This window comes from Urocitellus parryii, chromosome 4 (genome assembly GCF_045843805.1).
Source record: "Urocitellus parryii isolate mUroPar1 chromosome 4, mUroPar1.hap1, whole genome shotgun sequence".
NCBI lineage: Eukaryota > Metazoa > Chordata > Mammalia > Rodentia > Sciuridae > Urocitellus > Urocitellus parryii.
In genome coordinates, this window is record NC_135534.1 from 178,867,769 (window position 1) to 178,895,408 (window position 27,640).

At 47.6% G+C, this 27,640-nt stretch overlaps 1 protein-coding gene across 1 annotated transcript in view; it reads left to right on the top strand.

Annotated features, from left to right (window-relative positions):
• The window catches only part of Galnt12 (polypeptide N-acetylgalactosaminyltransferase 12), a 30,412-nt gene that overhangs the window by 402 nt on the left and 2,370 nt on the right, over window positions 1-27,640 (top strand). Inside the window, exons 2-9 of the mRNA XM_026379244.2 lie at window positions 9,919-10,088; window positions 13,569-13,758; window positions 17,070-17,255; window positions 18,084-18,201; window positions 19,405-19,581; window positions 22,203-22,334; window positions 25,668-25,781; window positions 27,462-27,608. Coding sequence (XP_026235029.2) covers window positions 9,919-10,088; window positions 13,569-13,758; window positions 17,070-17,255; window positions 18,084-18,201; window positions 19,405-19,581; window positions 22,203-22,334; window positions 25,668-25,781; window positions 27,462-27,608 — 1,234 coding nt within the window. The remainder of the gene's footprint in view (window positions 1-9,918; window positions 10,089-13,568; window positions 13,759-17,069; window positions 17,256-18,083; window positions 18,202-19,404; window positions 19,582-22,202; window positions 22,335-25,667; window positions 25,782-27,461; window positions 27,609-27,640) is intronic.

Sequence of the window (27,640 nt, forward strand, 5' to 3'; positions counted from 1 at the left end):
GATGCGGAACCTGGGAAGTGGCTGCGGGAACCGGCGCGCGTCCTATCGAGTCGTCCTAGACGGAAGGCAGTGGAAGGAGTCAGATGGGGTGCGGTTAGGCGGGAAATTGAAAGACACGGACGTGGGAAAGTCTCAGAAATTGACGAGTCTGTTATTAGCTGGTGCCTTGGCTCCCTGCTCCTGGAAAGTTGTCATTCTGCTCTGCAAAGGGTGGGGATCGGGGTTAAGCGGACAGGTTTAAGGTGAGTACAGCTCGGCCCCGAAGGATGGCCACACCTCTGCACATGTAGCTGCTCCTGGGGCAAGCCTGGCTCCATTCATTCCTGTGGGTCTCACCCACAAGAATCTGGAGAGAGGAACACAGCAGGGGAGGTGAAAGTGGCTGAAAGACGGAGCCTGAAAGCCTCCTTCCCTCTCCTTGGGAGTTGGACTCCTGAGCTTCGGGTGTAGGCAGGTGGAAAGGAGCGCTTGATGGGAAGGGCACCTTTGGCCTTGGTCCAACCCTTGCTTGATCTTGTGGGTGGTGCGGTGTGGCCAGTGTGATCAGAGGCCTAGTTCCTGTTGGAGCCGCTGACCCAGCTAATTGTGCCCCTTTATAAGTGGGGGAGGGAGGCAAGAGAACACGAAGGAGGAAAGCCAGGGGGCTGCCACCACTTGGCCTCTGTACTTTGAGTCGTCAAGGATCTTCCAGTTCCCACTTGAACCTCCTCCTTTCAGACCTTACTGAAAGAGGGCCCTGGAGGTTTCCTGTTGGAGCCAGAGGGGGCAGTCTGGAAAACAGGCAGAGAGGGTAGGTGACCCTCAGCTGGAAGATGGGGGAACCAGCCCTGGGAGACTGTGACCCTAGGGCCCCCTTGGCACTGTGCTGACCTCAGGCAGTTTTGATGGGCTTGAATTTCATGTCCTCCCTGCTTTTCAGAATCTGCTCACACCTAGCCCCCTGCTTCTGCTGGAGTCATTTTTTTAATGTTGATTTTGTTGTTGTTTTTGAGTAAAATGCTCTTGGACTTGATAGCTGCTCCCCTCCTTTGGCAAAGCTGCTTAATACATGCTTAGCTCCTTGAAACCCCGAAGGTGCTCACAGAAACCAGGTCAAGGGGAAACTTTCAGGTCACACCCAGGGTTTAACCCTGGCACCTGTGAGATAAAATCCTGGCTTCTTTTGCTCACCAGCTCTGTGATCTTAGACAGGTTATTTAGGCTCTCGGAGCCTCAGTTTCCCCATCTGCAAAAGAGGAAACTCATAAAAGTCAGTACATAAAAGTGGGCAGAAAGAACATAACCTTGAACTTAATAAGATTAACACCTGGGAACACACTGTGTACTCATTCATAATTTTTTCCTCCTTTCCGTATTGCTTAGAACATACTCAGGAGGTTGCTTTTGAGAATTATCCGGAAACTGATCATAAAGTTTTTCTTGTCTGGGTCCAACTTCCTTTATTGTTTAAGGTTGGTTGTGAATGTGGATGACCTGTGAGGCTTATGGTGTCCTGTCTCCATGGTGATGCAGCTGCCCTGTGTGTTCAGGATTGGCGAATAGATCCTGCTGTTGTATTGACCCTGGGAAGTTAATCCAAACCCAGCATGATGGGCGTGTAAGTGTCCCTGCCTGTAATTCCTGCTGCAGAACCTGTTTCCTTATTCTCACCTAGCCTGAGAGAGGGGTGGACTTGAGTTGTCTGAGTCTCAGCTGGGCCAGACTTTGAGGCAGTTTCTGAGTGGTCACTAGGTTCAGGGCCTTGAATAAAGTCTCACTTTTATTATATAGTAATTCCTCACTTATTCTCAGGGGTAGGTTCCCAGATCCTCAGTAAATGCCTGGAACTGAGGATAGCAGTGAACCTATATACTAAGCACTGTGATACCCAAGAACTGTAATGGAGATGGCTGCTAAGTGACTAACGGGTGGGTAGTATATACAATGTGGATACACTGGAGAAAGAGATGATTCATGTTCCAGGTGGAATGGGTTTTCATCATGGTACTCAGAAGGGCATACATTTAGTTCGAAACATGAATTGCTTATTTCTGGTGTTTTTCATTTAATATGTTTGGTCTGTGGTTGACTGGCTAACTGAAAATGAGACCACAGATAAGAGTAGACTCCAGTCAATGAAATAGTGAGAAGCTACTCAGAGTGTTGCTGTTAAGCCTGAGAAACTAGCATGGCAGATTATTAGTTAACAGTGCAGGGGTGAGATCCTTGGATGTCAGAGGAGAGAGGGTCCTAAGGGGACATCCAGTCAAACCAAAGGAAAAGCCATACCCCTAAGGTCACAAAGCAGGTCCGAGATAGAGCTGGCCTACAATCCAGATCTTTTGTCCATTTTCCCCTTTTGGGGTGAGGACAATTATTTATCTGTTTAATTATAATGTCGATATTTGCTCTAGAAATTTTAGTATACATAAAGAAACAAAAAGAAAAAAAATCATCAATCAATTCACAATTCAGTGTGTCTGCCCCCTTGGATGGGGCCAGACCAAGAAAGAGATATCTTGGAGGTTGGCTATTCTTCTGTTAAGACCCATGTAGAATCTGATCATTCACATGCCTTTGGATTAGAGCACAGTTTTATTTCTATCTGCCACAGTACTGACTTGAGAGGATAATGATGGACTCCTTGAATGATCATGTAGTAAATATGGGGTTTGTACCGCTGTCACAAATATCCTCTCATTTGATCCTAGTGAGGAGGGGGAACTTGTGCTCTGCGATGATAGCAAGCCAAAGTGGATGCCAGATAGCTGGGGGAACTTTTTAAAGACATTGATGCCAGGAAACTTGGCTGGAACAATTAAATCAGAATTTAGGCTGCTTGTAATGTGCAGCGAGGTCGAAAGCTGCTGATCTAGTGTCTGTGGATTTCTGACTCGGAAGATTCAGGGTGGTGCTTTGGCTGGTGCGGGGAATACGAAAGTTAGAGGGAGCAGGGATTAATAAGAAGTCAAGTGCCATTGAAACTAGTGGTAACAACCCCGTCACTCAGGAAGTAGGCCACAAGCAAGGGATTATAAATGCTGTTGTACCTAAATTTAAAACATTTTTAGTTTTCATAAAATACAGGAGCATTGAGATGATCACTGAGATAGTGCCATTGCCCATAGCACTCTGACCCATGTAGCCAAAGAACAAGTGGAGAGGCAGTGGGCCTGTAGCTGTGCATTTCACCCTGTGCACCTCCAGGAGCACAATGTATGTGAACACCAGTGTTCTCTTCTGTGCACCATTGGCCAGGAACGCATGTAATTGCTTTGTGGTTCTTGACTGCTTGCTCTGATTTTAATCTTGTTAATGTTACAACTGTGGATGTGTGCCTGAGATCAGGGATTGAGATTTGGGATGACAGAGTCTCAGAGTCACTCTACATAGGTCATTCAGCAAAACCAAGTGTCCTGCTGGAATCCGCAGGAGGGACTTGGACAGGATTTCTCTTTCTGCAGAGAGTTAGCCTGCTTGTCTGTTCTCCTAACAAAATTATCTTTGTAAAACATCTCACATGGTATGGATGTTACTTTTGCTTCCCCCATGAGGATGTAAATCGCAGGGTGTTTTGTTAATTCTTAGTAGACGCATCCCGTGATATCAGAGCGGCTTGCTTTCTCTGAGTCAGTACCTTAGATTCCACAGAACCTGTTCAGTTTTGGTCAGCGTTTTCATTATAACTTTTCCCTTCCCTGTTCTTCCCCTCTATCCATCTACTTGAGGAGTGTTTTTGAAAAAAATGTTGCTCTACTTTGTGTTGTCATAAAAAAAAAGTTCTAGACTGACAGTCTTTGACTTTTAACTAGATATTTACGTCCATTTATATTTATTGTGCTTACAGATATCTTCGGATGCCAACTTAGTTTATGCTATTTGTTATGCTCTTCTTAATGTCTTTCTCTCTCGTTTTCCTTGTCCCTTTTTGGTGGGGCTTCCCCCCATCTCATTCCATTTTCTTCACTACTAATTTAGCAGTTCTATTATCTATTTCTGATCTTTTGCCTAAAATCCTCTATTCACTTTTTAAAAAATACGGATAAGTCACTGTCAACCAAAAGAATCCTGACTAATACATAGGATAATATATATTAGTCAGGATTCTTTTGGTTGTCAGTAACTAAACACCCAATTAAATATAAAGAAAAGAATACTAGCTTCTAGCCCAGAAAAAGACAAGGGTCAGAGGAAGGTTTATGTTATGCTGTGCCTTGGATTCAAGGATACAAATGCTGTCAGCTGGAAAATATTAATTGGACAGGTTTGAGGTAGGAGTGTGTGTGTGTTTGTGTGTGTGTGTGTGTGTGTGTGTGTGTGCAAGATCATGCATTGGTGTCTGTCCAGCCTACTGGAAACCACATAGACTGAGAGTCAGGAGGCCCGATTCCTGAAAGAAATCAAGGTGCAGCGTCATGAAGAAAGGAGAAAGGATTCAGGGCAGGTAAAATGCACTGTTAGCTCTCCCCGGCCTGTTCTGCAGAGGATGTGAGTTTCTGTTATTTTTCTAGAAGACAGTTATGTGATAACCTTAATGTAAAGATAAACGATCTGGAGACACAGTAATACCAGAGACAGTGACAGAATGGCTTATGATTTCACATGGAATTCAGCTCCTAGCTTCCTCTTATCTCAAGGCAAAAGCAGAACCCTCGCGTGATGCCTGGCTGTCCCTGTCTCATGGAAGGGTGCACAGCTTTTTACCAAAATGCAGCTTCTATCAGTCAGGAAACAGAAAAAGCCTTTTCCTTCTGAAAGCAATTTTGGAGTCATTTGTAATGGTGAGTGGCTTTAGGGGATGTTTTACTTTTACTTATTTATTTATTTATTTATTTACTTATTTATGTTTTGGTAGTGGGGGTTGAACCTGGGGCCTGGGGCATGCTTGGCTGGCACTCCACCCTGAGCCACATCCGCAGCCTCTCAGGAGATGTTTTAGAGAAAGACCCAGAAACTATACCAGGCCAAGGAAAAAAGAGAGAGCAGAGTATTAAATTACTGCTCAATGAAGGCATTTGACAAAAAATAACTTAGCTTTTAACAAATAAACTTTCTGTGTGATTATAAAAACAGTGCATGTTTATTGTAGAACAACTTTAGAATGCAGAAAAAGAAAAGAATTAAGTAAGAACCAGTGGTCATCCCACTTTTCAGAAATCACCATTGATGACATTTGGGCCTTGGTCTTCTACTGTTTATTGTTTTTATGTGAGTGCACACACATGCACCCATTGTTTGTAGAATGGGCTATTTACAGACCTGCACCCTGATTTTTTTTTTTTAAGTGCTTGAGCAATTTTAATTTTTTCGTTGTAGATGGACTCAATGCTTTTTATTTTATTTTATTTTTTATATTGATTTTTTAGTTTTCGGCGGACACAACATCTTTGTTTGGTGCTGAGGATCGAACCTGGGCTGCACGCATGCCAGGCGAGCGTGCTACCGCTTGAGCCACATCCCCAGCCCCAATGCTTTTTATTTTATTTATTTATGTGGTGCTGAGGACCTAACCCAGTGCCTCACACGTGCAAGGCAGGCACTCCTCTTCTGAGCTACTACCCCAGCACCCCCTTACTCTTTTGATTTAACAAAATGTCATAATTTTCTTTTTTGTGGGGAGGAGGACCAGGGATTGAACTCAGGAGCACTCGACCACAAAACCACATCCCCAGCCCTATTTTCTATTTTATTTAGAGACTGGGTCTCACTGAGTTGTTTAGCTCCTTGCTTTTGCAGAGGCTGTCTTTGAACTCGTGATCCTCCTACCTCAGCCTCCTACCTCAGCCTCCCAAGCTGCGATCATTTTCTTTTATCATTAAATAATCTCTGAAAAAGTCATTTAAAAATTTTTGTAGTTGCAGATGGACAGAATGCCTTTATTTTATTTGCTTTTTATTTTTATGTAGTGCTGAGGATTGAACCCAGAGCCTCATGCATGCTAGGCAAGCCCTGAAAAAGTCATTTTTGATGGATGTATAGCATTTCTTCATGCAGCCCTATCTCTGCTTCTTTCCTGCTGGACACTGAGACTGCTTGCAGCTTCTTGCTGTTATAAATCATGTTATAAAGAATTTTTTTTTTTAAACAATGAACCTACTCGATATCAGATTGTTTCCTTCGGCAAGACATTCTAAAATATAGTGATACCAGATCCAAGAGAAGAGGAACATTTTGTAGATCTAGATATGTACTGCCAAGTTGGCACCCAACCTGCTTGTGATTTGGGTGACACAGAGTCCAGCTAGACATTCTAGGATGGTGGCATTGCATCTTTGATTTTCAGTAAGCAGTGAAAACCCAAACAAAAAACTGAAGAGAGCTGACGTACAGTTCTGACTTTTATTTGTCCAAGCTGAGAAGAAATAAATTTTAATCCAAAAGAGTAAAGATGCAATATCAGACTAAAGGACAGTTCTTGACATTGAATAAACTTTACTTGAAGAACCTCACTTCACTATCTTTCTTTTCACCCATTTCTCTTTGAACCTGAGCATGTTCAAAACTAAGTTTTTTTTTAAGAATCTGTATTATTTTTTTTAATATTTATTTTTTAGTTGTAGTTGGATATGATATCTTTATTTTATTTATTTTTATGTGGTGCTGAAGATCAAACCCAGGGCCTCACGAGCGCTGTACCACGGAGCCACAACCCCAACCCTCAAAACTAAGTTTTATCTGTATCTTTTTTATAAAGATTAGAAAACATCCTTAGATTTCACAAAACATTTTTTTCCATGCAATGTATTAAGCAGCTTTCCATTGCTGTAACAAATAACTTGACATAAATAAACTTACAAAAAGAAAAGGTTTATTTTGGCTCACAGTTTAGTCCAAGATTGATTGGCTCCATTGCTTCAGGCCTGTGGTGGCACATGTGGCAGAGCAAACTCCTTACCTCATGACTGGAAATGAAAGATGAAGAGACTGGGCCCCACAAGCTTCTTTGAGAGTGCTGTCTCAGTGACCCAAAAACTTCCATGGGCCCCAGCTCTTAAAGGCTCCATCACCTCTTAGCACCAATCTAGGGATGAAGCCTTTAACACATGGGCCTTTGGAGGCCAGTCTAGATCCAGACTATAGCAGTAAGCAATTAATTCACTGCAAGGCGCCTTGTGTGCTGCACCTCGGCACTACACAGATATTCTGTGCATCTTATTGAGTACCCAGGGTCTTAATAATGCAGATACACTTGTTAACCTTTTTGAACTTCCACACATGTTTTCCACTTGCTATGACATGTGTATGGAGGAGGGGAGTGTTTTGGTAGATTCAGGAAAGAATGAGATTAAGGAGAGCTTTGTAAAGGCCACTAAGGTTGAGGTACCCATCTATAGGCCAGAATTGACTTAGAGCTTGGGTATGCTTTTTGCAGTGCTCCAACTTTTTTCTTTATTTTTATATTAAGCTTTTAATTTTGAAAAATTCATTATTGGAAAAATTGACAAGAGTAGCACAATGAAGTCCTGCAAATTCTTCACCTAGATTCACTTATCATTGTTATAATTTTTATCTTCCAACATGTCTACTAACATATTGTACTCATTTGGGCGTAAGTTGCAAAGATGACAATCCTCACTTGTTATTTCTTTGGCATGTCTTTTCCAGGAACAAGGACAATCTCTCATGATACTATGATGTAGTTGTCAAAGTCAAGAAAGTTATATAATATTAGGTTTCAAATTTTTTTCTTTGAGGTCTTGGGGATTGATCCCAGGACCTTGTGCAAGCTAGTAAGCCTTCTACCACTGAGCTGTATTCCCAGCCCTTTTTATTTTATTTTGAGACAGGGTCTTGCTAAGCTGCTGAGACTGGCCTTTAACTTGCTATCCTTCTGCCTCAGCCTCCTGAGTTATTGGAATTAATTAACTTTTATAGCAGCTTTTTTTTCAAAGTGAGAATCAGGTGTGACCCCGATGTTATTATGTCTCTTTGGTCTCCTTTAGACTGGAACAGTTCCTCAGCCTTTGTCTCTTATGGCATTGAGAATTTTAAAGAGAATAGATAGCACCGTTGGTTTATTAAATGTCTCAGTTTGAGTCTCTCCGATAGTTTCTTGTGTTTTATTTAAAGGTGTGTATTATCACAAAGCTTAATGACTTAGAACAACATCAAGCAGTTATTATCCCACATAGTTTCCGGACAGGCTGAGGACAGGAGAGGAGAGGCAGAGCCAGGGATTTGGACTGGGTGGAACTGGCTTGGAGTCTCTTAGGAGGTCACAGCCAAATGGTGCCTGCATGTTTTATCATCTGAAGGCTTGACTGGGACCACAGGTTCTGCTTACTCACATGGCTGGAAAGTTTGTCCTGGGTATTGACAGGAAGCCCTGGTTCCATGCCCATCAGTTCCTCCACTTAGCTGCTTGAGTGTCCTCACAACATGGCAGCTGGCTTTCTCCAGAATGAATGGAACATTCCACTGAAGGAACAAGAAGGAAACATTGATATCTTCTGACCCACTCCTGGAAGTCACATGTCTCTGCTGCCTTCTTGTGTGGTGGTTTTAAACATGTCTACAGATTCTTCAGTCTCCTTCCTTCCAAAAGATGGAGCTGAATTCTTCTCACCTTGAGTGGGGACCAGACTTCCCCTATGTGGAGCACAAAGCCTTCCTCTGGGTCCACGCTATTTAATGTTTCCATGGTGTTCTAGGACCTAGCTCCCTCTGGCTAGGTGCCCTCTGCCTTCATGACACCAGAATGTAATGTCCCCCTGAAGGTAAGCCCCATGAGAGCTGGGACCTTGTCACACTGACATGTGGTAGGTGATGGGGAAGTACTTGGTGACCGACTGGTTCAGATACAGGTCCCCTGGTGTAGTGCTTGGCACGTAGCACAGTCAACAGACGTTAGCGTCACACCTTGTCCCCTTTAGCTCTGCCTCTCCTCTCCTGTCCTCAGCCTGTCCGGTGAGGTCTTGCCTTAGCTGCCCAGGTAGCCCAGCTGGCCTTCAGCATTGATCCCCTTCTCCATACCTTGCTGATCCCTCCGCCAACCCCCATGTTTTAAACCCTGGTTCTTCTGGTGACCCATGGTGTCTCCCTACCTTGCCATCAGGCACTTCTGGCTGGTAATTGCCAACACTGCCCTTGGTCAGTCCTGTGGCACTGGGAGTTTGTTGTCCGTCATTCTGAGGATAGCGTTCTGCCAATCAGGGAACCTTCAGTGCAGAGTGACAGCAGAGACTACCCCACAAAGAAGGAGCTTATTGTTTCCCATGACTGCCAATCAGGGTGCAGTGGGAGGACTTGGACCCTGGGGAGGTAGTTGTGCCCTCTGCAGAGCCCTTCTCCGGATGTCCGTGTGTTCTGGCCACGATTCTCATTTGTGCACATGTGACACGTGGTCACTGCTGGGGGCTGGCGAAGGTAGGGAGGGGCACAGCATGCAAGCAGCAATACTGTGAGCGGCACTTGGAGCGGAGAGGAGCTGGGTGCTGGCGGAGCACAGGGCCCAGCATCTGCCCCAACAGGGACAGGGTTCCCAGAGAATAGGGCCGAGCTACTCTTGAAGGACAGGGAGTTTGCCAGGTAGAGAGGAAGGAAAGGGAATCCCAGGCCAAGGGAACAGGCTGAGCAAAGGCCTGGCAGTGGGATCGGAGCATCGTGGACAGATAGGAGAGCTGTGGGGCCAGGGCAGAAGTGAGTCTGGTTCCCTTCTGGTTCTGCCTGGTTTGTATGTTGCTCCGATCTGTAAATTGCTTTCCAACTTGAAAACAGTATCCCACAGGCCAAGGTTGCTGGGTGTCATGGTGAGAAGCTTTCTTAGGATCTCCTGAGATTCCTTGTGGCTCGTGGTGGGCTGTGGGTGGTCCTCCAGATTATTTTCCATTCCCCAGAGGGAAGCCCAGAGACCTGTCCTGTGTCCCCTGAATCACCGCATTTCCCAAAACAGCCTGGGCTGGGCTCTTGATTCCTAAAGTTGGATTTTTTTCTTTGCAGATGCAAAGAGAAGACATATGATTATGAAAACTTGCCCAGGACATCCATTGTCATAGCGTTTTATAATGAAGCCTGGTCAACACTCCTTCGGACAGTTTACAGTGTCCTCGAGACATCCCCGGACATCCTGCTAGAAGAAGTTATCCTGGTGGATGACTACAGCGATCGAGGTAAGCCCCCACCTGGGCTTCCGGAAGGGTCTGGCCTGCTGTGGCAGTGGTGGCGGTGAGAGTGACAAAGGAGGGGTGGATAGGCTTCTTGCGTCCCCTGTGCCTATTGAAGACCTCAGAGAGAGTAGGCCTGGCCCAGAAACAGGTAGAGCAGGAGCAGCTGGAGTGAGCATGGGAGGTGACATGGGAGGAGAGGTTGCAGGAGGGTAGGCCACATCAGGTAGGGCCTTGGAGGTCACCCGAAGGCATTCAAACTTAAAGGTGAGCCCAGCAGGGAGCCACCAGTAGGTTTTAGGGGGACAGGAAGGCCCAGGTCAGTCTGAGGAGCCTGCTGTGTGGAGAATGGCCAATGGTGGGGGTGGATCCAGGCAACAGAGAAACTGGGAGCAGGGAGGAGCTTCTGCAGCCCCTGTGCGCCCCAGCCTTGACTTAGCAGGGACTTGGTGACTGGCTGCAATGAAAGCAGCTGAGCATAATCGTGGGGAAATGTCAAGGCTTCAGCGAAGGTGGAATCCTGGGCTTAGAGGTTTGAGCCTGTTTCAAGCCACACTGCCCTCCCTGGACCCCCCATGAGGGTTAGCAGTCCCTGCTTGTTGGGCCTGGGCCCCGGCAGGTGCTGTGTCTAGCCCGTCTGACTTCAGAGCTGGCATATATACGTTCTAATTGGCATGTGTGTTGGGCTGTCATCACGAGACTCAAAATAACAGTGATTCACACAAGGTAGAAATAGCTCTCTCTCGCACATCCCAAATCTGATTCAGTCTAGGATGGCGTTCGGGCTTGGTGCTGCTCCAGGTTCCCACCTTCTCCTTGGCTCCTCACCCCCTACTCACTCTGCTCAGCCCCCGGAGTCTGAAGGGGCAGAGGGAACACCCTCTCTCTCAGCGCACTGCCTGGAAGTTCCCCCCATGTCCCACAGAGCAGAAGGTGGCTGCCTGGCCACACCGAGCTGCAAGGGAGGCTGGGAAATGTCGCCTTTATCCTGCTGGTCATGTGCTCAGCTAAAAGACATGGGGAAAAGCCTTAGGGGACAAGCCGCGGTGTCCATGCCAGCCAGGAGTCTAGTAGGCACTGAGCTCTGGGCTGCTAGGTCTGAGGTGACCTTTGCCTTGATTCAGCCATGGCACCTGTGTGTGTCCACCACACCTAACTCAGGGAGCTGTGGTGAGAAATAAACAAGGTCATGTGAAGGACAGAACCTCATGTACCCACCAGCACATAGTAGGTGCTCATGTAGTAGCCCCCACACAGTAAGTGCTCACCTCCATTTCCTTTGTCTTTTCCTCTGGGATTGTTTCATATCTACCTGTGTAGACACTGGTGATAGGCCACACTGTGAGGGCTTAAATCCCTCTTCAGCACCTAGTGACCACACGATATTGAGCGATGATCTTCCTGGTGTCCACCTTGACCCCACCTTAGCTTCAGCCCCTACAAAAGGGGAATAATCCTACCTTCCTACCTCCTAGGGTCATTGGGAGGATTAAATGAGATAAGGTAGGTCATGTGTTGGGTCAGTGCCTGGCAGATAGTTAGCTCTTGTTAAATGATAACTTCTAATTTGATGAAATATTATGAAAACTGTAAAGTGAAAAACCCCCTACCATTTCTAACAGCAATAGCAGATTATTTTATTTATTTATTTTTATACTTATTTTATTTATTCATTTTTATGTGGTGCTGAGGATCCAACCCAAGGCTTTGCACAAGCTAGGCAAGCACTCTACCGCTGAGCCACAACCTCAGCCCCACATTATTTTATTTTTATGGGACTAAATAGCTGCTCAGTGGCAAGAACATGGTGTGGTTCATGCTCCCTCCACACAGCTGTTGTACTTGGGGAGGGTGGCGAGGGGACTTTTAAAGCCACTGCTCTGGAGGAGTTAAGCAGCTGCCTTGACCCTGTTTCTGCAGCGACCCTGTTTCTGCAGCGACCCTGTTTCTGCAGCGACCCTGTTTCTGCAGTGTCAGGAAGAGCCTGCCACAGGGTGCCAGCCTCTTCCATACACTGGAGACTGGCTCAGGCAGACATGAGCTCAGCCCCCTAATCACTTTGCTTGCAAATCACTCCCTGGTTCCTGCCATTGGCTTATTTGCATCGTATTTAGGATTTAAAAATAAAACCAACCAATGAATTTTTTTAAGTGTCAAGGATATTTGGAGAAACATTTTCATAAGTTACGAAGCAACCTAGAACAGTTTTCTCCTTGGCAGATGGTGGAGGACCTGGGGCCAAAGCCCACGTGGATGGGGAAGTGCTCTCATTTGTCCTTTGTCTGCGTGGGTTTCCACCCGCCCCACCCGACCCACTGAGGGTTGTGAATCAGCCTCTAGTCCCAGAGTCCTGTCTGTAGATTCAGGAGACCCCGGGGGCCAGCTACCTAGGGGCGTGTCCATTCGACAGTTTGCCTTTTCTGCAAATGGGCATGAGCATATCTTTCTGACAAGTTTTTGACTTTTAATAAAGATGAGAAATTACAGGAGAGAATTCTGGGAGGCAGTGTTAAGCCTGTGGCATCTGGAACAGATTCACTGGGTTCAAATTATGGCTCCTTGGCTTGCTTGCTATGTGACCTTTGGCAAGTTGCGTAGCCACTTGCCAAAGACCCCAATGTCTCCCTCTATGGGATGGGGAGAGTACTAGTATTTACCTCATAGGATTGTTAAGGGGTCAGATGAGTTATTGATGAATCACTTGGGAGAGCATAGCATAGCAGCTCTCTTTAATGCTAGCTGTCATTACTCCTGTTCCTGCTATATAAACTGTAAAGTGCTCCTCAGAAAAATTTTAGTAATATAATTACTGTTTTAATAACAAAAAAAAAATCATGTATATTTGTCAGCTTTTAGTCACTATAACAAAGTACCTGACATAGGCTACTAATGAAGAAGAGATTACTTTAGTCCGTGCTGGAGGTTCAAGGGCATGGTACAGGCTTGGACCCAGTTTTTGACCTCATCATATCATGGCAAGATGGTCTTGTCAATAGCACATACAGAAGCAAGTGACTGTACCTCCAATTATTAGCAGAGAGAGAGGCTAGGGTCCCACCAGTCCCTCTGAGGTCGGTATCCAGTGACTTAGTAAGGACTTCCCATTGGGGACCCCCTCCCAAAAGTCCCCCCCTTCCCAACACCACAACCCCAGGGACTAAGCTTTAATCACAGTGCTCCCTTGGGGGACACAGTGGTTCTTGTGTGTTTTTATTTTTTAATGTTCACAAGTCAAGCTGTGAAGTTCCTTTCCATACAGTTTTATTGAGCTATACTCGGGGACCAGGCCATTCACCCCTTCAGAGCAGAGCATTTGACAGGCGTGTGTGTCCTTGGCCGTGCACGGAACCTCCCCAGCCCTAACCTCCAGGGCCTCAGAACCTCCCACCCCTGGTTCTGGGCGAGTCGAGGGCATCCCATAGCAAAGCAGAGCAGGGAGGCCCCGGGTGGGTCCCGGTGACCCTTGCTGCTCTGCTTGCCTCCCAGAGCACCTGAAGGAGCGCTTGGCCCAGGAGCTGTCGGGCCTGCCCAGGGTGCGCCTGATCCGCGCCACCAAGAGAGAGGGCCTGGTGCGAGCCCGGCTGCTGGGGGCGTCTGTGGCCAAGGGCGAAGTGTTGACCTTCCTGGACTGTCACTGCGAGTGCCACGAGGGGTGGCTGGAGCCACTGCTGCAGAGGTGCGTGAGCTGCCTGCACGGGGAGGGGTGTGGCGGTGGGCGACATGGGGACAGGCTCCGCTTAGGGGCCTCTAGGGCACAGTTACAGGGTGAAATGCCCGGAACCTAGGGAACACTCCGCTGTTATGGATGAGTCCCTTGGGGGAGCCTAGCACAGCAGGGAGGTCCCGCACGGTTTGCTTTTACTTCCCATCTAGGTTTATCGCAGGTGACCCAGGAAGTATCATCAAGCAACAACTTTTAAAAAGTTGTCGTTACACAGAATCACAATTTCCCATATATTTTAACATTTTTATATATATATATTTTTTTAGTTGGACACAATAACTTTTTTATGTATTTATTTTTATTTGATGCTGAGGATCAAACCCAGCGCCTGTGCCAGGCGAGTGCTCTACCTCTGAGCCACAGCCCAGCCCCTTGACATATTTTTTTCAGGCAAGACTCACTTCTCCATTATCCCAGTGAGCCTGATGCCTAGGGCCATTGAAACCCAAAGACACCCAAAAAGTGTTTTCTGACTTTTTTTTTTTTTTTTTGCAGTGCTGGGGATTGAAGCCAAGTCTCTTGCATTCTAGGCAAGTAGTCTATCACAGAACTGCTGCTCCAAGCCCCCCCCCAAAAGGTTTTTTATGTTCATTTATTTTAAAATCAGAAGGAAAAAAATAAGTATTATAAGTATATAATAATAATGAGTCTAGCCTGGATTATATTTGTCTTTATGCCAATGTAGCAGTAAAAGATACTTTTTTTTTTGAGTCAAAGTCTCACTAAGTTGTCAAGGCTGGCCTCAAAATCATGATCCTCCTGCCTCAGCCTCCTGAGTAGCTGGCATTACAGGCATGTACCACCGTGTCTGGATCTACAACATAAACACACACAGACACACATATGCATATATATATATATATATATATATATATTTATGGAGGAAGGGAATCATATAAACCATTGTGCATCCCTGTCGTCAAGGTCTTTCCTCCTGCTGCCCCACAGCCTCAGGCCCCTTTGTCCCCCGACCCCCTCCACCCCTGCCTCCAGTCTCTCTGTAGGTCCTCTCTATTCTGCGTCACAGAAGGCAGGAGCTGGGCTGAACAACCAGGAGCTCCCCTGGGAGGCAGGGGAAGGTGTGGGGGGTCTCTGTCTGGTGCCCCTTCTGTGAGTCAGGGTAACTTGCAGTTGAACGTCCTCCCACCCACAGCCTCCAGCAGCTGGTTGACCATGTTAATCTGCTAGTGTCTCGCGTTCCTTTCCAGGTGAGACCAAGTGCTACTCTGCTGCTTTTTGTTGTCCTGGCTCCTTGTCCCCTGGGGTATCATCGCTGCCTCTTTCTCCTCCTCCCCTCTAGGAGCTTCACCAGTAAAGATTCAGGGCTTCTCAGACGGAGTCTGGGGCTGTTTATGTGGTGGTGTCTGAACCTGGACTGGTGGGTTCCTCACCTTGTGCACAGGGGGCCACCTCCAGACGTCTGGAGTCCAGGTCTGAAGGGGCCACTCTTCCTCTCTAGCTAATGTGCTGATGCCACCTCAGAGCCCTCTGCAGCCCACCCTCCCCACAGCCAAGGCCTTGCTCTGTCTACACCTGTGGGTGAGGGGATTGTCCACCCTGTGTGTCCACGGGGAATACCCTAGGAACTGTGAACACCGGGCCCTGTGGTACGACATCTGGATCTGACTCTTAGGAGCAGGACTTGGCTTTTGGATGTTTCCAGGGGCTCGGGTGTGCAACAGAGCTGAGGCACATTGAGCTGTATAGACTGTGGCCCTGGTGACCCCAGCTGTGTTCAGTGGCTTTTGGGGAAGGAGTTTTTGATGGTCATGTCCACCAGGGAGCGCTTCTGGTATTTTGGGTACTAAGATGCCAACTATCCTGCCTTGCATAGGTCAGGATGGTTCTGCCCAGGTGCTGGGCACATCCCTGTGGGACACACACACATTCTCCCCATGAGTCAGAGTCCTGTGCTCCTGTATTGGCCACCAGCCCCCAGTCAGGCTCCCGATCACTACAGACCAGCTGCCTGTGGTTCAGTAGCTTGATGGTAATCGTGAGTTTCCGGCTTTGCAAAGCCAGGCAGTGTCTCCGAACCTGCCCAGCACATCTGCTGTGGGCCTGCTCAACCCTTCTACCAATATCGTTGATTTATTTGAAGAAGTGGTTGCGGGTGGATCCTCAGTCTCCAGCTTCCTCAGTTTGGTGACCTCACGGGTCTTATCAAACTGTCCGGAGTGGTTCAAGCTCCCCTGAAATCGTGAACCTTACTCACTGCGGTACTTAAAATCCCCCTCTGTCTGGCTTTCTGGTGTTGGGCTAGAGCCCTTCTAGCTCAAGTCTGGTTGGTCTCTGTGACTCCCAGGACTTTAAGGTCTCAGACTTGAGATAACAGCCCCAAAATTGTAACCCAAAGAAATCTAGTCTTCCCTCGCGGTCCTGTCTCGGTTCATCTTTGCTGTGTGGTATCAACCCGATGCCAAGAAACCAGAGCGTGTGGGCATACTGAGGATGGTTTGTGATAGTGTTCATGGAGACCATGTGACACACTCACACAGCAGGAAACACACACAGGCTGATACCCGCAACAGGAAATTACAGCATTTTTTACTGTATGTAATATTTCCCAACAACAACTTTTAAAAGAAAAGAATAGTAGTTCCATTTTTTTTTTTTTTTTTGCCAGGCATCTCACAAACTGTCCCTCAGGGAATCCTCACCTGAGCCCTGTGTTCTCACTTCACTTTACCAATGAGGTAACAGGCTCTAAGAGGTTAGGTAACTTGGCTCATGTCACCCAGCAAATAATAAGCAGGATTAATTGCAAAGCTGACTCTTCAGTCTGGGTGCTTCTCTTTCATCTTTGATTTTTTTTTCCAAATATTCTTTTAGTTGTAGATGGACACAATACCTTTATGTATTTCTTATGTGGTGCTGAGGATTGAACCCAGGGCCTCACACGTGCAAGGTGCATGCTCTACCACTGAGCCCCAGCCCCAGCCCCTCATCTTTGATTTTTACACGTCTTGATTTTCATTAGAGGGATTCAAGTTTAGCCAGAATGTCCATAGATAGAATCAGGGAATTATTAAAGTGATGGGACTTTTCCTATTAGTCTCCTCCGGGCCTCTTCAGTGTCCCCCTGTGGTGATCACCTGTGGGGGCTCCCATCTGGCTGTGGGCCCCTGAATAAGGGAAGCAGGACTTTCTCACACAGGTGTCCTCCTTCCTGTGAGAAAGATGAGAGTTCATTCTTGAACTTGATAACTGTCCTTGGGCCACCTGCCAGCAGAGGAGAGATGAGATGTCCCGGGTGTTTGCAGGATCCACGAGAAGGAGTCTGCGGTGGTGTGCCCCGTGATTGACGTGATCGACTGGAACACCTTCGAGTACTTGGGCAACTCCGGGGAGCCCCAGATTGGTGGCTTCGACTGGCGGCTGGTGTTCACGTGGCACGTGGTTCCTGAGAGGGAGAGGAGGCAGATGCAGTCCCCAATCGATGTCATCAGGTGAGGGCTTGCCTGCTGGGGGAGTGTTCCTCATTGTCAGTGAAGGTCCTGGTTAGGGCCACTTAGCTGTTGGCTTCCTTCCTGGCTCCCTACTTATTCCTAGGGCATTTGTTTCTTTTTATTAAGCATCTTTGTCATACAAATAGATTGTATATTGCTCTATTTTAATTAATTAATTTGATTTTAATATTGGTGATAAAATATGTGCAACTTAAAATTTGCCTCTTTTTTTTTGCACCAGGATCAGGGTCAAGTCCAGGGCCTCACACATGCTAAGCCAGCACTTGTTCCTCAACCCTTGTTCTCTGTGATTTTGAGAGGTCTAGAGGGCTGGGGGTATGGCTCAGTGGTACGTGCTCAGTGGCAATGCCTAGCATGTGCAAGACCCTGAGTTTGAGCCCCAGCACTAGGTGCATGCATGCATCAATCATCAGTCAACCAAAGTGCCAGGGTTTCTCCTGCAATTGGGCCTGCTCATGCTCTTGACCAGCTCCCCTGGCCCCAGAGACTTAACCTCCTTCAGGAAACCCAGCCCTGTCCTCCCTACCCGCTGCCCTCTTTGTGTCCCCCACGGCCCTGGCTGACCTTAGCTAACACGTGTGTCACAGCCAGAGGACTTCTTTGTTGGCATGTTCATGAGCTTCCTCCAGACAGGAATGATGAGGTGCATCTGTGCCTTCAGACCCAGCTTGGGAGCTGGGCGCAGAGTGTGAGCTCAGGGTTGACATGGATGAATGGATGGAAGGGCTCAAGGCGGGAAGGCAGTTCCACCAGCTGTAATGGTTTCCTGCTGCTTACGTTGAAATATGGCTATCCCTCTTTTTCTAGGTCTCCAACGATGGCTGGTGGGCTGTTTGCAGTGAGTAAGAAATATTTTGAATATCTGGGGTCTTATGATACAGGAATGGAAGTCTGGGGAGGAGAAAACCTCGAATTTTCTTTTAGGGTAAGTATTCCAGTCTTCTCTTTGGACTTGTTCTGAACCTGGTCTCCCCTGCCCACCCCCACCTGGATTTGTTACGAGAGCCAGAGGGACGGCTCCGTGTTGGCAGTGTATCCATGATCCTGCGCCTTGGACATCCTATAAACATGCCTGCCTTCTTTTTTAACTTTCAGAAATGTAATTTTAAGGATGTGAGGCTGGGAAGTCACCAGGTTCTTCTCTTCCCCTCTGCAGAGGGGAGGAACTGAGGCCAGGAGAGGGGAGGGGACTTGTTCAAGGTTCCTCAGAGTTGGTGGCAGAGATGGGACTAAAACTCAGATCCTGCTTCTGGGAGCCTTTATTCACTAACTAGGAAGCAGTCTTTATTTAGCACCATGGCTTTCAGACACGGACCCCGGGTGAACGGTTGGGGAAATGTCCAGAAGACAGATGGACAGGCACAGTCTGTGGACAGTCAGACTTGATAGAACAGGGTGAGGCCAGGATCTGCTTCCAGTAAATTCTGCAGAACCCAGCCCACCTCAGCCCCTTTGAAAGATCCTGAGCATGTCAGTAGCTTTTCCAGTTAATGGAATCCTACATTTTTAAGTGTCCAATATCTTATCTGGTGTCCTGATGTCAAAAAAAATAGTTAATAAAGATGAATTTGGCCTTCCACCGAGGACTCACGCCCTCCATTAAGGATATCAGAAGCTGTTTTTGATTCTACCATCCTTGGGGAAATTGAGTTGTTGGTGACCCTAGATGGCTTCACTAGGGCAGTCTGGGATGTGTCTTAATGTCTTTCTGCCTCTCCCCTAGGTGTCAGGCTTCTCTGCCTGCTTCTAGAAGCCCTTCCTCTCTCTCTTCCAAACCTCTCTTCTCCCTTGCTGCTTTCCTATCTTCTGTGGCTAGGCGATCAGGTAACCAAGCTTGTTCCACATAACCAGTGAGTGGGTTGCCGGTGGCATCCCCGGGGGTCCTCCCGCACACCTGGTGCCTGAGCATTAGTGCATGGACTTTGGGGTCTGGGTTGCGATGGCTTGTCCTTCGTGCTCTTTGTTTGCCTTCTGTGTTCATGAGCATGCTGGATCGGTGGCCTCCCGCCTCGTGGAGGCTGAGTCTCTTGGCGATGCCCATCAGGACTTTTGTGTGCCCAGTAGACACTGTGGACAGGCGGCTCCTTCCTTGCTCAGTGCTCTGGCGTCCCCTCTGCTCCGTGTGCAGATCTGGCAGTGTGGCGGGACTCTGGAAACACACCCGTGCTCCCACGTGGGCCACGTTTTCCCCAAGCAAGCTCCCTACTCCCGCAACAAGGCACTGGCCAACAGCGTCCGCGCAGCCGAAGTGTGGATGGACGGCTATAAGGAGCTCTACTACCACCGCAACCCCCGCGCGCGCCTGGTGAGTACCCGCCACCGCGCTCCACCTGGCCTCGGCTGCTGATAATTGATCTGGCTTCAGAAATAGGGACAGGTTGGGCCCTCATGATACATGCATGGGAAAACTCTATTCCTCCATGTGTAGTAGTAACGTGTCAGTTCTGTTCACAGTAGCCACATTCCACAAAGCCACTGCAAACACGGAATTAGTGAACATGAGCCATCGCTCGTAGGGGACATAGGAACTGGGTGGGACATAGGAACTGGGTTCCTGCAAACCCAGGTCACAATGGTCTAGTCACTACAGAACTAAATTGGTGTGTGTTTCTGTTTAAAGACATCCTGTTTACATACACTGTTGATTCAGTACCATTGCACTTGGGGCCAAGCGTGGTGTAACTCACACTTGAATGAATCTCTGACTGGTATTTTCCCCATAACGCACATCCCAAACTTTTTTGCCCGTAGGAACTCTAGATAGCGCTTTGGCAGTATGATCGGGCTGGTTTAGAAGGGCTTTGTTTTGGGGTTTATGAATAAATTTTAACAAGTAGGTGAATTCGCACATACAGAGCTGGTATGGAATACCGAGGCTTGACCGTGCCCACGAAGCCAGTCTGGAATACCCAGTGTCACATGCTGGGTATGTTACCCACGTCATGGCTTGTCCCTCCGTAGCCAGTATGGTTTTGAGTCCCCCCACCTAGGGTATGGGCTAAGGCAGGTTCTTCATGTGAGAGCTGCTGCCCAGGGACACTCCCACCTCCTTAGATAGAGGTCTCTTGTCTCCTGCTCCAGGCCTCTTCTGAGCCTTCTTGAATTGTCCAAGAACCCCGGAGGCTTATTCTTCGCTTCCATTTCCAGACAGACAGACTTAGAGAGTGGCCAGTACACCCATGCCTCCCTTCCTCCCAGATGTCATGGCTGTGGAAGGCAGGGCCTCCTCCTGACAGTGCCAGCCCACCTCCCTGCCCAAGGCCTTGCTGAAGTCTCTCTGCCCAGTGGTGTCCCCATAGTGTGCTAAGGTTTCAGTTTGGTTGGTTTTCTCTTAACAGATCCAGCCACACACTGCTGAGACCCTAGACCCTCACAAACCTTGACACACACTGCTGAGATAATCCCATGACCCCCACAGACCCCAGGCACACACTGCTGAGACCCTAGACCCCCACAGACCCCAGCCACACACTGCTGAGAGGAGCCCATGACCCCCACACTCAGGCCCTGTGAGAGCCGGGTATCGGCCAGCCTGTTTCTTCTTAGGTGAGGCTTCTCGGGGGCTTGGGGCCTACCTCAGACAGCACCCTGTTCTGCCCTTATTTCAGAGACCTGTGGACAGGGGATCTGCTCCTTCTATCCCACAAGGTCTTGGGCCTCAGGCACAATGCTGTCCACCACCTCTGCACTGCCTGTCAGAGGCCAGCTTTGCATGCCCCAGGCCAGGGTACTGTGTGTCCCATATTTGCATAACTGAGGGCCACTTGGCTACACTAGAAGGTCTTGTTCCAAGACTTCCGCCCTGGTGCTTGATGGAAGTCCCTGTAGCAGTCTTGCAGACAGTAGTCAATGAGAAAGCTGAAGCTCTGGAAGGGAGACTGGGGAGCCTGTCTGAGGCCTCCTAGGTGATGGGGAGCAAGGGCATAGTGCCTGTCCACTCTAGCGCCCCTTGCCCTGCTCTGCACAGCTGGGGACTCTCAGCCTGGCCTCCCGCTGGCCCTCTCCACCTCGGGGGCTCCATGGTGGTCAGCCTCTGCCTCCTCCCTCTTGCCTTGTGCTTCAGAGTGAAATATCTGCTCCTCACTTCACTGGTTCTGGAACCCACAGTTCCTATTCCTGAGGTTTCCTGGAGAATCTCCTTGAGGGCGTTGAATGCGCCTTTAGGCTGAGGGGGCTGGCGGCTAAAATGTATTTTTTTTGGTTCAAGTTCAGGGAGGAGGGTAATGGTGACTCCCATCAAAGAAGAACTTCCAGGAAGTAGTGGGAACCTGAAAGTTATTCGAACATTCACTTCTTATTGCAATTTTATTCCACTTGTCAATTTTTAGTAGTTTAACACAACACCAGAGAGATAGTTCTTTCAGCTGAACATTTACTGAACTACACACAGGCTTGCTTTATTTAAGTATTTAAGCATCATGTACTGCAGCATTTTACCCTGGCCATCATGCATGTGTATTTATCCTTGAGTACACTGAGCACATATGTTCTCACTCCTGATGGCATCTGGGACACATACCTGTGTTTGAAAGTGCGAATTCAGGCAATAATAGTAGATCCAGATGCCACGCGGCCTGCATCGTGATGACACCAGTGTTCCTCTGGTGGGGTCTGAGGATGACTCTGTGCTGATGCACAGCGCCAAGGGTGCCCCTGTGGCCCCAGGGTTTGGTTCCTGGGCTCTGTCAGCAGGAGTATTGTCTCCTGTCCTCATGTGCTGGGTTGCATGTCCCTAGAGCACCTGAGGATGGGATTTTCTGTGTGACAGACTCTCTTACTAAGCAGCCTCCAGGATGGAGGCTCCTCTTCCCAGTGCCCAGCATGCAGTAGATGCCAGTAAAATGGGAGGTTGTTGGCACCCGTGAAGAGGGGCTTTGACAGGAACCTGCAGGACCTGCAGGGACTCACCACTGTGTTGTCTTCCAGGAACCCTTTGGTGATGTGACAGAGAGGAGGCAGCTCCGGGATAAACTCCGATGCAAGGATTTCAAATGGTTTTTGGAAACGGTGTATCCAGAACTGCATGTGCCTGAGGACAGGCCCGGCTTCTTCGGGATGGTGCGCAATGTGGGCCTTGGTGGGCATGGAATTCCCTGGCCCTGGGCCTGATCCCGGGCAAGGAAAGCCCCTTTGTGGGGACCTGGGACCCCCCCATCCCACACCCTTCCCACCTTCTCATCCTCTGTCCTTTTCTTACTCTGGGGTGTCTGAGCCTTGGGTCCAGAATGTCAGAGCTGAAAGTCACCTGGAAATTGGCAAGTGTGAGTATTCTGAGTTAGAGATGAGGAAACTGAGGCTTACTTGGGTGTGTCCATGTCCTGCTTTTTACTAATATATCACTTCTGGTCTCCACGGCCTGGCTAGCTGGTCATTCCTAACTTGTGAGTCCACAGAGGCAGCAGTGGCCGCTGGAGAGTCACTTCTAGTCTTTTAGAAAACCTTAAAGAAATGTTTCTGGAGCGAGGCCAACTGAGGTGCATGGTGTCTGGCTTTCGCTAGGAATCTCACCCTCTCCGTGAGGTCGCCTCGCTGATGTTTTTTTACCTGAAGTGTCGGCATCTGTTCTGGAAGTCCTGGATCAGTAACAAAACAAGACTTTGCTGTTCAATTCTGTTTTCATTAGGAAAATGTTCAAACCTACAGAAACGCAGAGAGAATGGCATGATGAATGATAACCCCGTTCCTGAGATTCTGGACTATTCCAGACTCTGCTTCCCGGCTTTCCCTCTCTCCTCCCCCCTCCATGCTTTATGCTTTTCTCTTTTTTAAGCAAACCCCAGCATTGTGCCTTGTCACTGCTGTGCACTTCTGTATGTAGCTTCATAAAGTTGGGACCTTATCTTACAAACCCACAGACTTTGTCACACCTGGCGAAGAAAACACTGATTCCCTGATGTCCTTTACTCTCGGCTCTAATCCATATTCCCCCTGATTTTTTTGAATTTCTCCTTGGGTGGTTGGCCGATCCCAACAGGAACCCGAGCAAAGCCCCCTCGTGTTTGGCCGTCACATCTTGTTTCCTAAGTCCCTTTTAACCTAGGTCCCCTTTCCTTTTTCTTCTTTCATTGTTAATACTTTTAAGTTGTTGGAAAAACACAGGATTGGTTGTGTGTGCAGCCTCTCACTCCGAAGGCGTCCTGGTTTCTCTGTGCTGTCTGGAAGTCGCTCCTCTCCCCCCACATTTCTTTACCATGGGAGTGAGGTCTAAAGGTTTGACTGGGGTCAGGGTCAACCTCTGTGTGGAGAACCCTGGTGGGAGCATTCACATTGTGCCGTATCAGGAGCACACAAGGTCCAGTCATTTTGATAAGGTGCGTCTCTGGGTCGATGGGGGAACCACGGCCTGGATGATCCATTATGAGACCCGCTGTCTGCCTCTGCAGAGTGGTTTTGGTTGCCTTTGATAACCATTGCCTGGATCTGTTATTTCCAATGCAGTTGCTAAATGATGATTTTTCTCATTCTCTCGTTTCTTGTGTACTTATTAAGGTGTTGGTATCCACACAGGAAGGGTTCACACAGAAGAGGCCTGTTAAATTCTTATGCCTTTCTCTTGATTTGCCTAGTTATTTTCCTACAGTTGTGTCCAGTGGGTTTTGTTTGTTGGTTGGCCCATTTGTTCTTTGGCTCTTTCTTTTCTTGTGTATCACTGTAAAGTAGTAGGCTATTCTAAGTACTTGTGGGGCTGGGTAACGTTCTTACCCTTCTGCATTCCACCATGTGAGAACATAGTGAGGGGGTCCTCATCAGACACTGGTTCCTTGATCTTAGCCTTTCCAGTCTCCAGAGCTGTGAGAAAATAACTTTCTGTTATAAGCTACCAGGTCTATGGTATCCTGTTATAGCAGCACAAAACAGACTTAGATAACCTGTGTGTCCATATGGCCAACGTGTTTCAATCAATTCAGTCTTCCTTTTTATTTTTTTCAATATTTAAATTGTTCCATCTTTGGCTAATGGAAGCCTTTTTTATTTTGGCTTCTGTGATCTTTGACTCCAGGACATTGGCCTTGATAACTTGCTAAGTTATTCCATGTTCATCTTAAAAATTTCCTTCCTCTCCTCCCAGAAGCTCTGTCCCTTTGGCAGGAAACAGTATTCCAAGTCTGCATGGGTGCTGGTGGGGCCAGTCACTCCAGTTGCTATGGCTTCTAGACCAGCGGTCCCACATACACATAATAGGAGCCAAAAAATGAGTCATTTTGAAAATGTTAGCAGCCCTATGAAATGAAGAAATAAACAAAGTTAATAGCACATTTAAACCAGCTTATTAAAAAATATGAGCATTTCAATTTCAACATTATAGTTAATATCATAACTAATTCAAGAAAAATTAATTTCTTATTCTTTTTAAAATATCAAGTCTTAAAATCTGGCATGCATTTTTATACATAGAGCCCTTCTCGGTTTGGATTCCTTCCATTTCAGTGACCACTGGACTCCACATGGGACAGTGGCTACCATGCAGACTAGTATAGCTCTGAGCTTTTTCAGTGGCTCAGAAAGGACATACGTATCTTTGAGGAAAAAAAAAAATCACCATCCTATTTGAACATCTTAAATTCAAATTTAATCTTACAAGACTTTGCTTCTTTGGCATAATACTTTTATTTCTTTCTTCTTATTCCGCAAACCTTGATTTCTAACAATAGTAACATCCTTACTTGCCAGGTGTGGTGGTACACACTTGTAATCCCAGCTACTCATGAGGCTTAGGCAGGAGGATCTCAAGTTCAAGGCCAGCCCAGGAAACTTACTGAGACCCTGTCTCAAAATAAAAAATAAAAAGGCTGGGAATATAGCACTCTGGATTCGATCCCCAGTATTCCCCACCAAAAACAAAAAACACAACCCTGATTTGCTTTATCCCCAAATAAATAGTTTCCAAACAATGGCACCGTATCACATGGACAGTGTTAGACTAAATGAGGTTTTATGATTTCCTTGCAGATCTGTTTGCCTATTGAATATATTTCACTGAGGAAAGGTTATCAAACACACTGTGCTCTGAAGTCATTTTTAAAAGTCCTTTCCTCTCTATCACCAGCTTGGTTTAGTTTGCTTAGTTAATCTCAGTTCAAGGCTATAACCCGATGTATTTGGACCAGTGCAGCAATAAGGCTGCTATGGAGGAAGAAAGAGGAGCTTTCGGGCCTGGAAAGGTTAATCTCTCCATCCTCAGATTGATCATCTTAAAATGGGGGTAAAGATTCCTGCGACAGTTGAGAATGGGAAGATCTGTCAAAACGGGACAGTGTTGGACAGGAGAAAGCTCTTGCCCGCGTGGCCAGGGCCTGAGGCAGGCCCTCATGTTGTGGACCCTCCTCTGAGCTGAATGTGGGATCTATTGTCTGCATCTAGACCAAAATGCCACCTTTATGTCTGGTTTAGCTCCAGAACAGAGGAGTGAAAGACTACTGCTTTGACTATAACCCTCCCGATGAAAACCAAGTGGCAGGACAGCAGGTCATTCTCTACGTCTGTCACGGCCTGGGCCAGAACCAGGTAGGTGTGGGCCTTGAAAGAGGAACCTGGGGGCAAAGATCTGTACTTTTTAAAAAAATCAAATATCTGATTTTGGGGGGTAGGGGTTATAGCTCATGTGCTAGCATGTGTGAGGCCCTGGGTTCAATCTCCAGCAGTTAAAACATTTTAAAAAACTTTTTTGATTGTTTTTCTCATGATCGAAGTAAGATATACTCACTAAGGAACACTTGGGGAAATTTAAAAAGTCGAACTATGGGGTGAATGGCGAGCCCCAGAGAGACCACAGCTACAATTAAGACACCTCTTCTCCCTGTTTTTGTCAATACACAAGCTTTATATTGTGTCTTTTAAATGGTTGTTATCATAACACCTATATATTTTATAATATGTTAACTTTATTGTACTTACATTGTTAGATGTTCCTTGAGAACATCATTCCCCAGGATATTTCATTGTGTGCCTGTGTTACTGTTTAGTTAACTGGTTGTCTCCCTGTTTATGTAATTATAAATAACTCTCTTCCACTAACATCTTTAGTTAGAAAGAAGGGGGAATAAAAAACAGATTTTCATTTTGAATGATTTCCTTAGAATGAATTCTTAAATGGAATTATAGGTTTTAATAAATAGTGCCATTCTTCAAACTGCAAGAAAATTGTCTCAGCTGGGGGCCCAGGTGGATCTTTCTGGATCAAGTGCTACTCATTAGATGGAGCAGGGGAGACAGTTCTGGAGGGTCTGAGGACCTGTTGGCTAACAGGAGGGGCGGCTGTGAACCACCAAAGCTTTGACTCTGCTAAGGAGTCTCAGGCACCTGGGGATGACAGGAGGGGGGAGGTTCAGCAGTTTTCTTCCAATCCAGATTCACCCGATTCCCCTGGACCACAAGTCCCTTTACGTTCAGCAGTAAACTCGTCGTAGTTTGGGCCACTGCTACCTTTAATTACTGAGGCTCTTCTCCCTTCTTGGAACACTGTTCCTCAGAGCTGAGGGTAGCTGACTTGTACCATCAGCTTCCCAGGCCCATCTGCCCCGCTGAGTCCCAGCTTCCTGCTCTCCCAGCTCCCGGGGAGGGAGACATGTCTGAGAAACTTTGCTCCATAGGCCTTGGGACAGTCACTGTGTCATTGGTGGGGCAGGTGGGTGTCATGTCAAAAATGCAGCTCCCTAGGCCCATCTCAGATCGAAGGGGCTTTATCCCTGTCTGGGGTGGGGCCAGGAACCAGGATTTTCCCAAGCGCCGTAGCTGGCTCTGGGTGCGTGGATGGGCCGTCTTCCCCGAGCAGTCCTGCTGCCCGCCCTGCACAGCACTTTCTCGTTTCCAGGCCCCTTTATATCCGTTATATTGGAGTGGGGGATGAGACCGAGGGAAAGGAGAGGGAGTGGCCAGTCCAGGTCACCGACAGCCCCCAAGTGCTAGCACAGGGACGTGTCCATTTTCTTTCCTGACCTTCCACACCAGCCCGTCCTCATCATCCAGCAAGCAAGATGGGCACCAGCAGGGGCCACTCCACTGGTAACTGTCACACACTGCAGTAGAGGTCAGATGAGCTACAGAAGAGGCCGTCTGAGCACTGGGGCCCGTGACAGAGCCCGATCAGACAGGTGATGGCTGTGGTGAGGGAGAGTGCTTGGCTCCAGGTCCGTGGTCTCTGTCCAGATCAGCAGGTAGCTGACGTGTTGCTTGCTCTGTTTTTAGTTTTTCGAGTACACATCCCAGAAGGAGATCCGCTATAACACCCACCAGCCAGAGGCCTGCATCGCCGTGGAGCCGGGGACCGACGTCCTCATCATGCACCTCTGCGAGGATACTGTCCCCGAGAACCAGAAGTTCCTCCTGCGGGAGGTCAGTGAGCGCTCACCCCTCCCTGCTCAGTC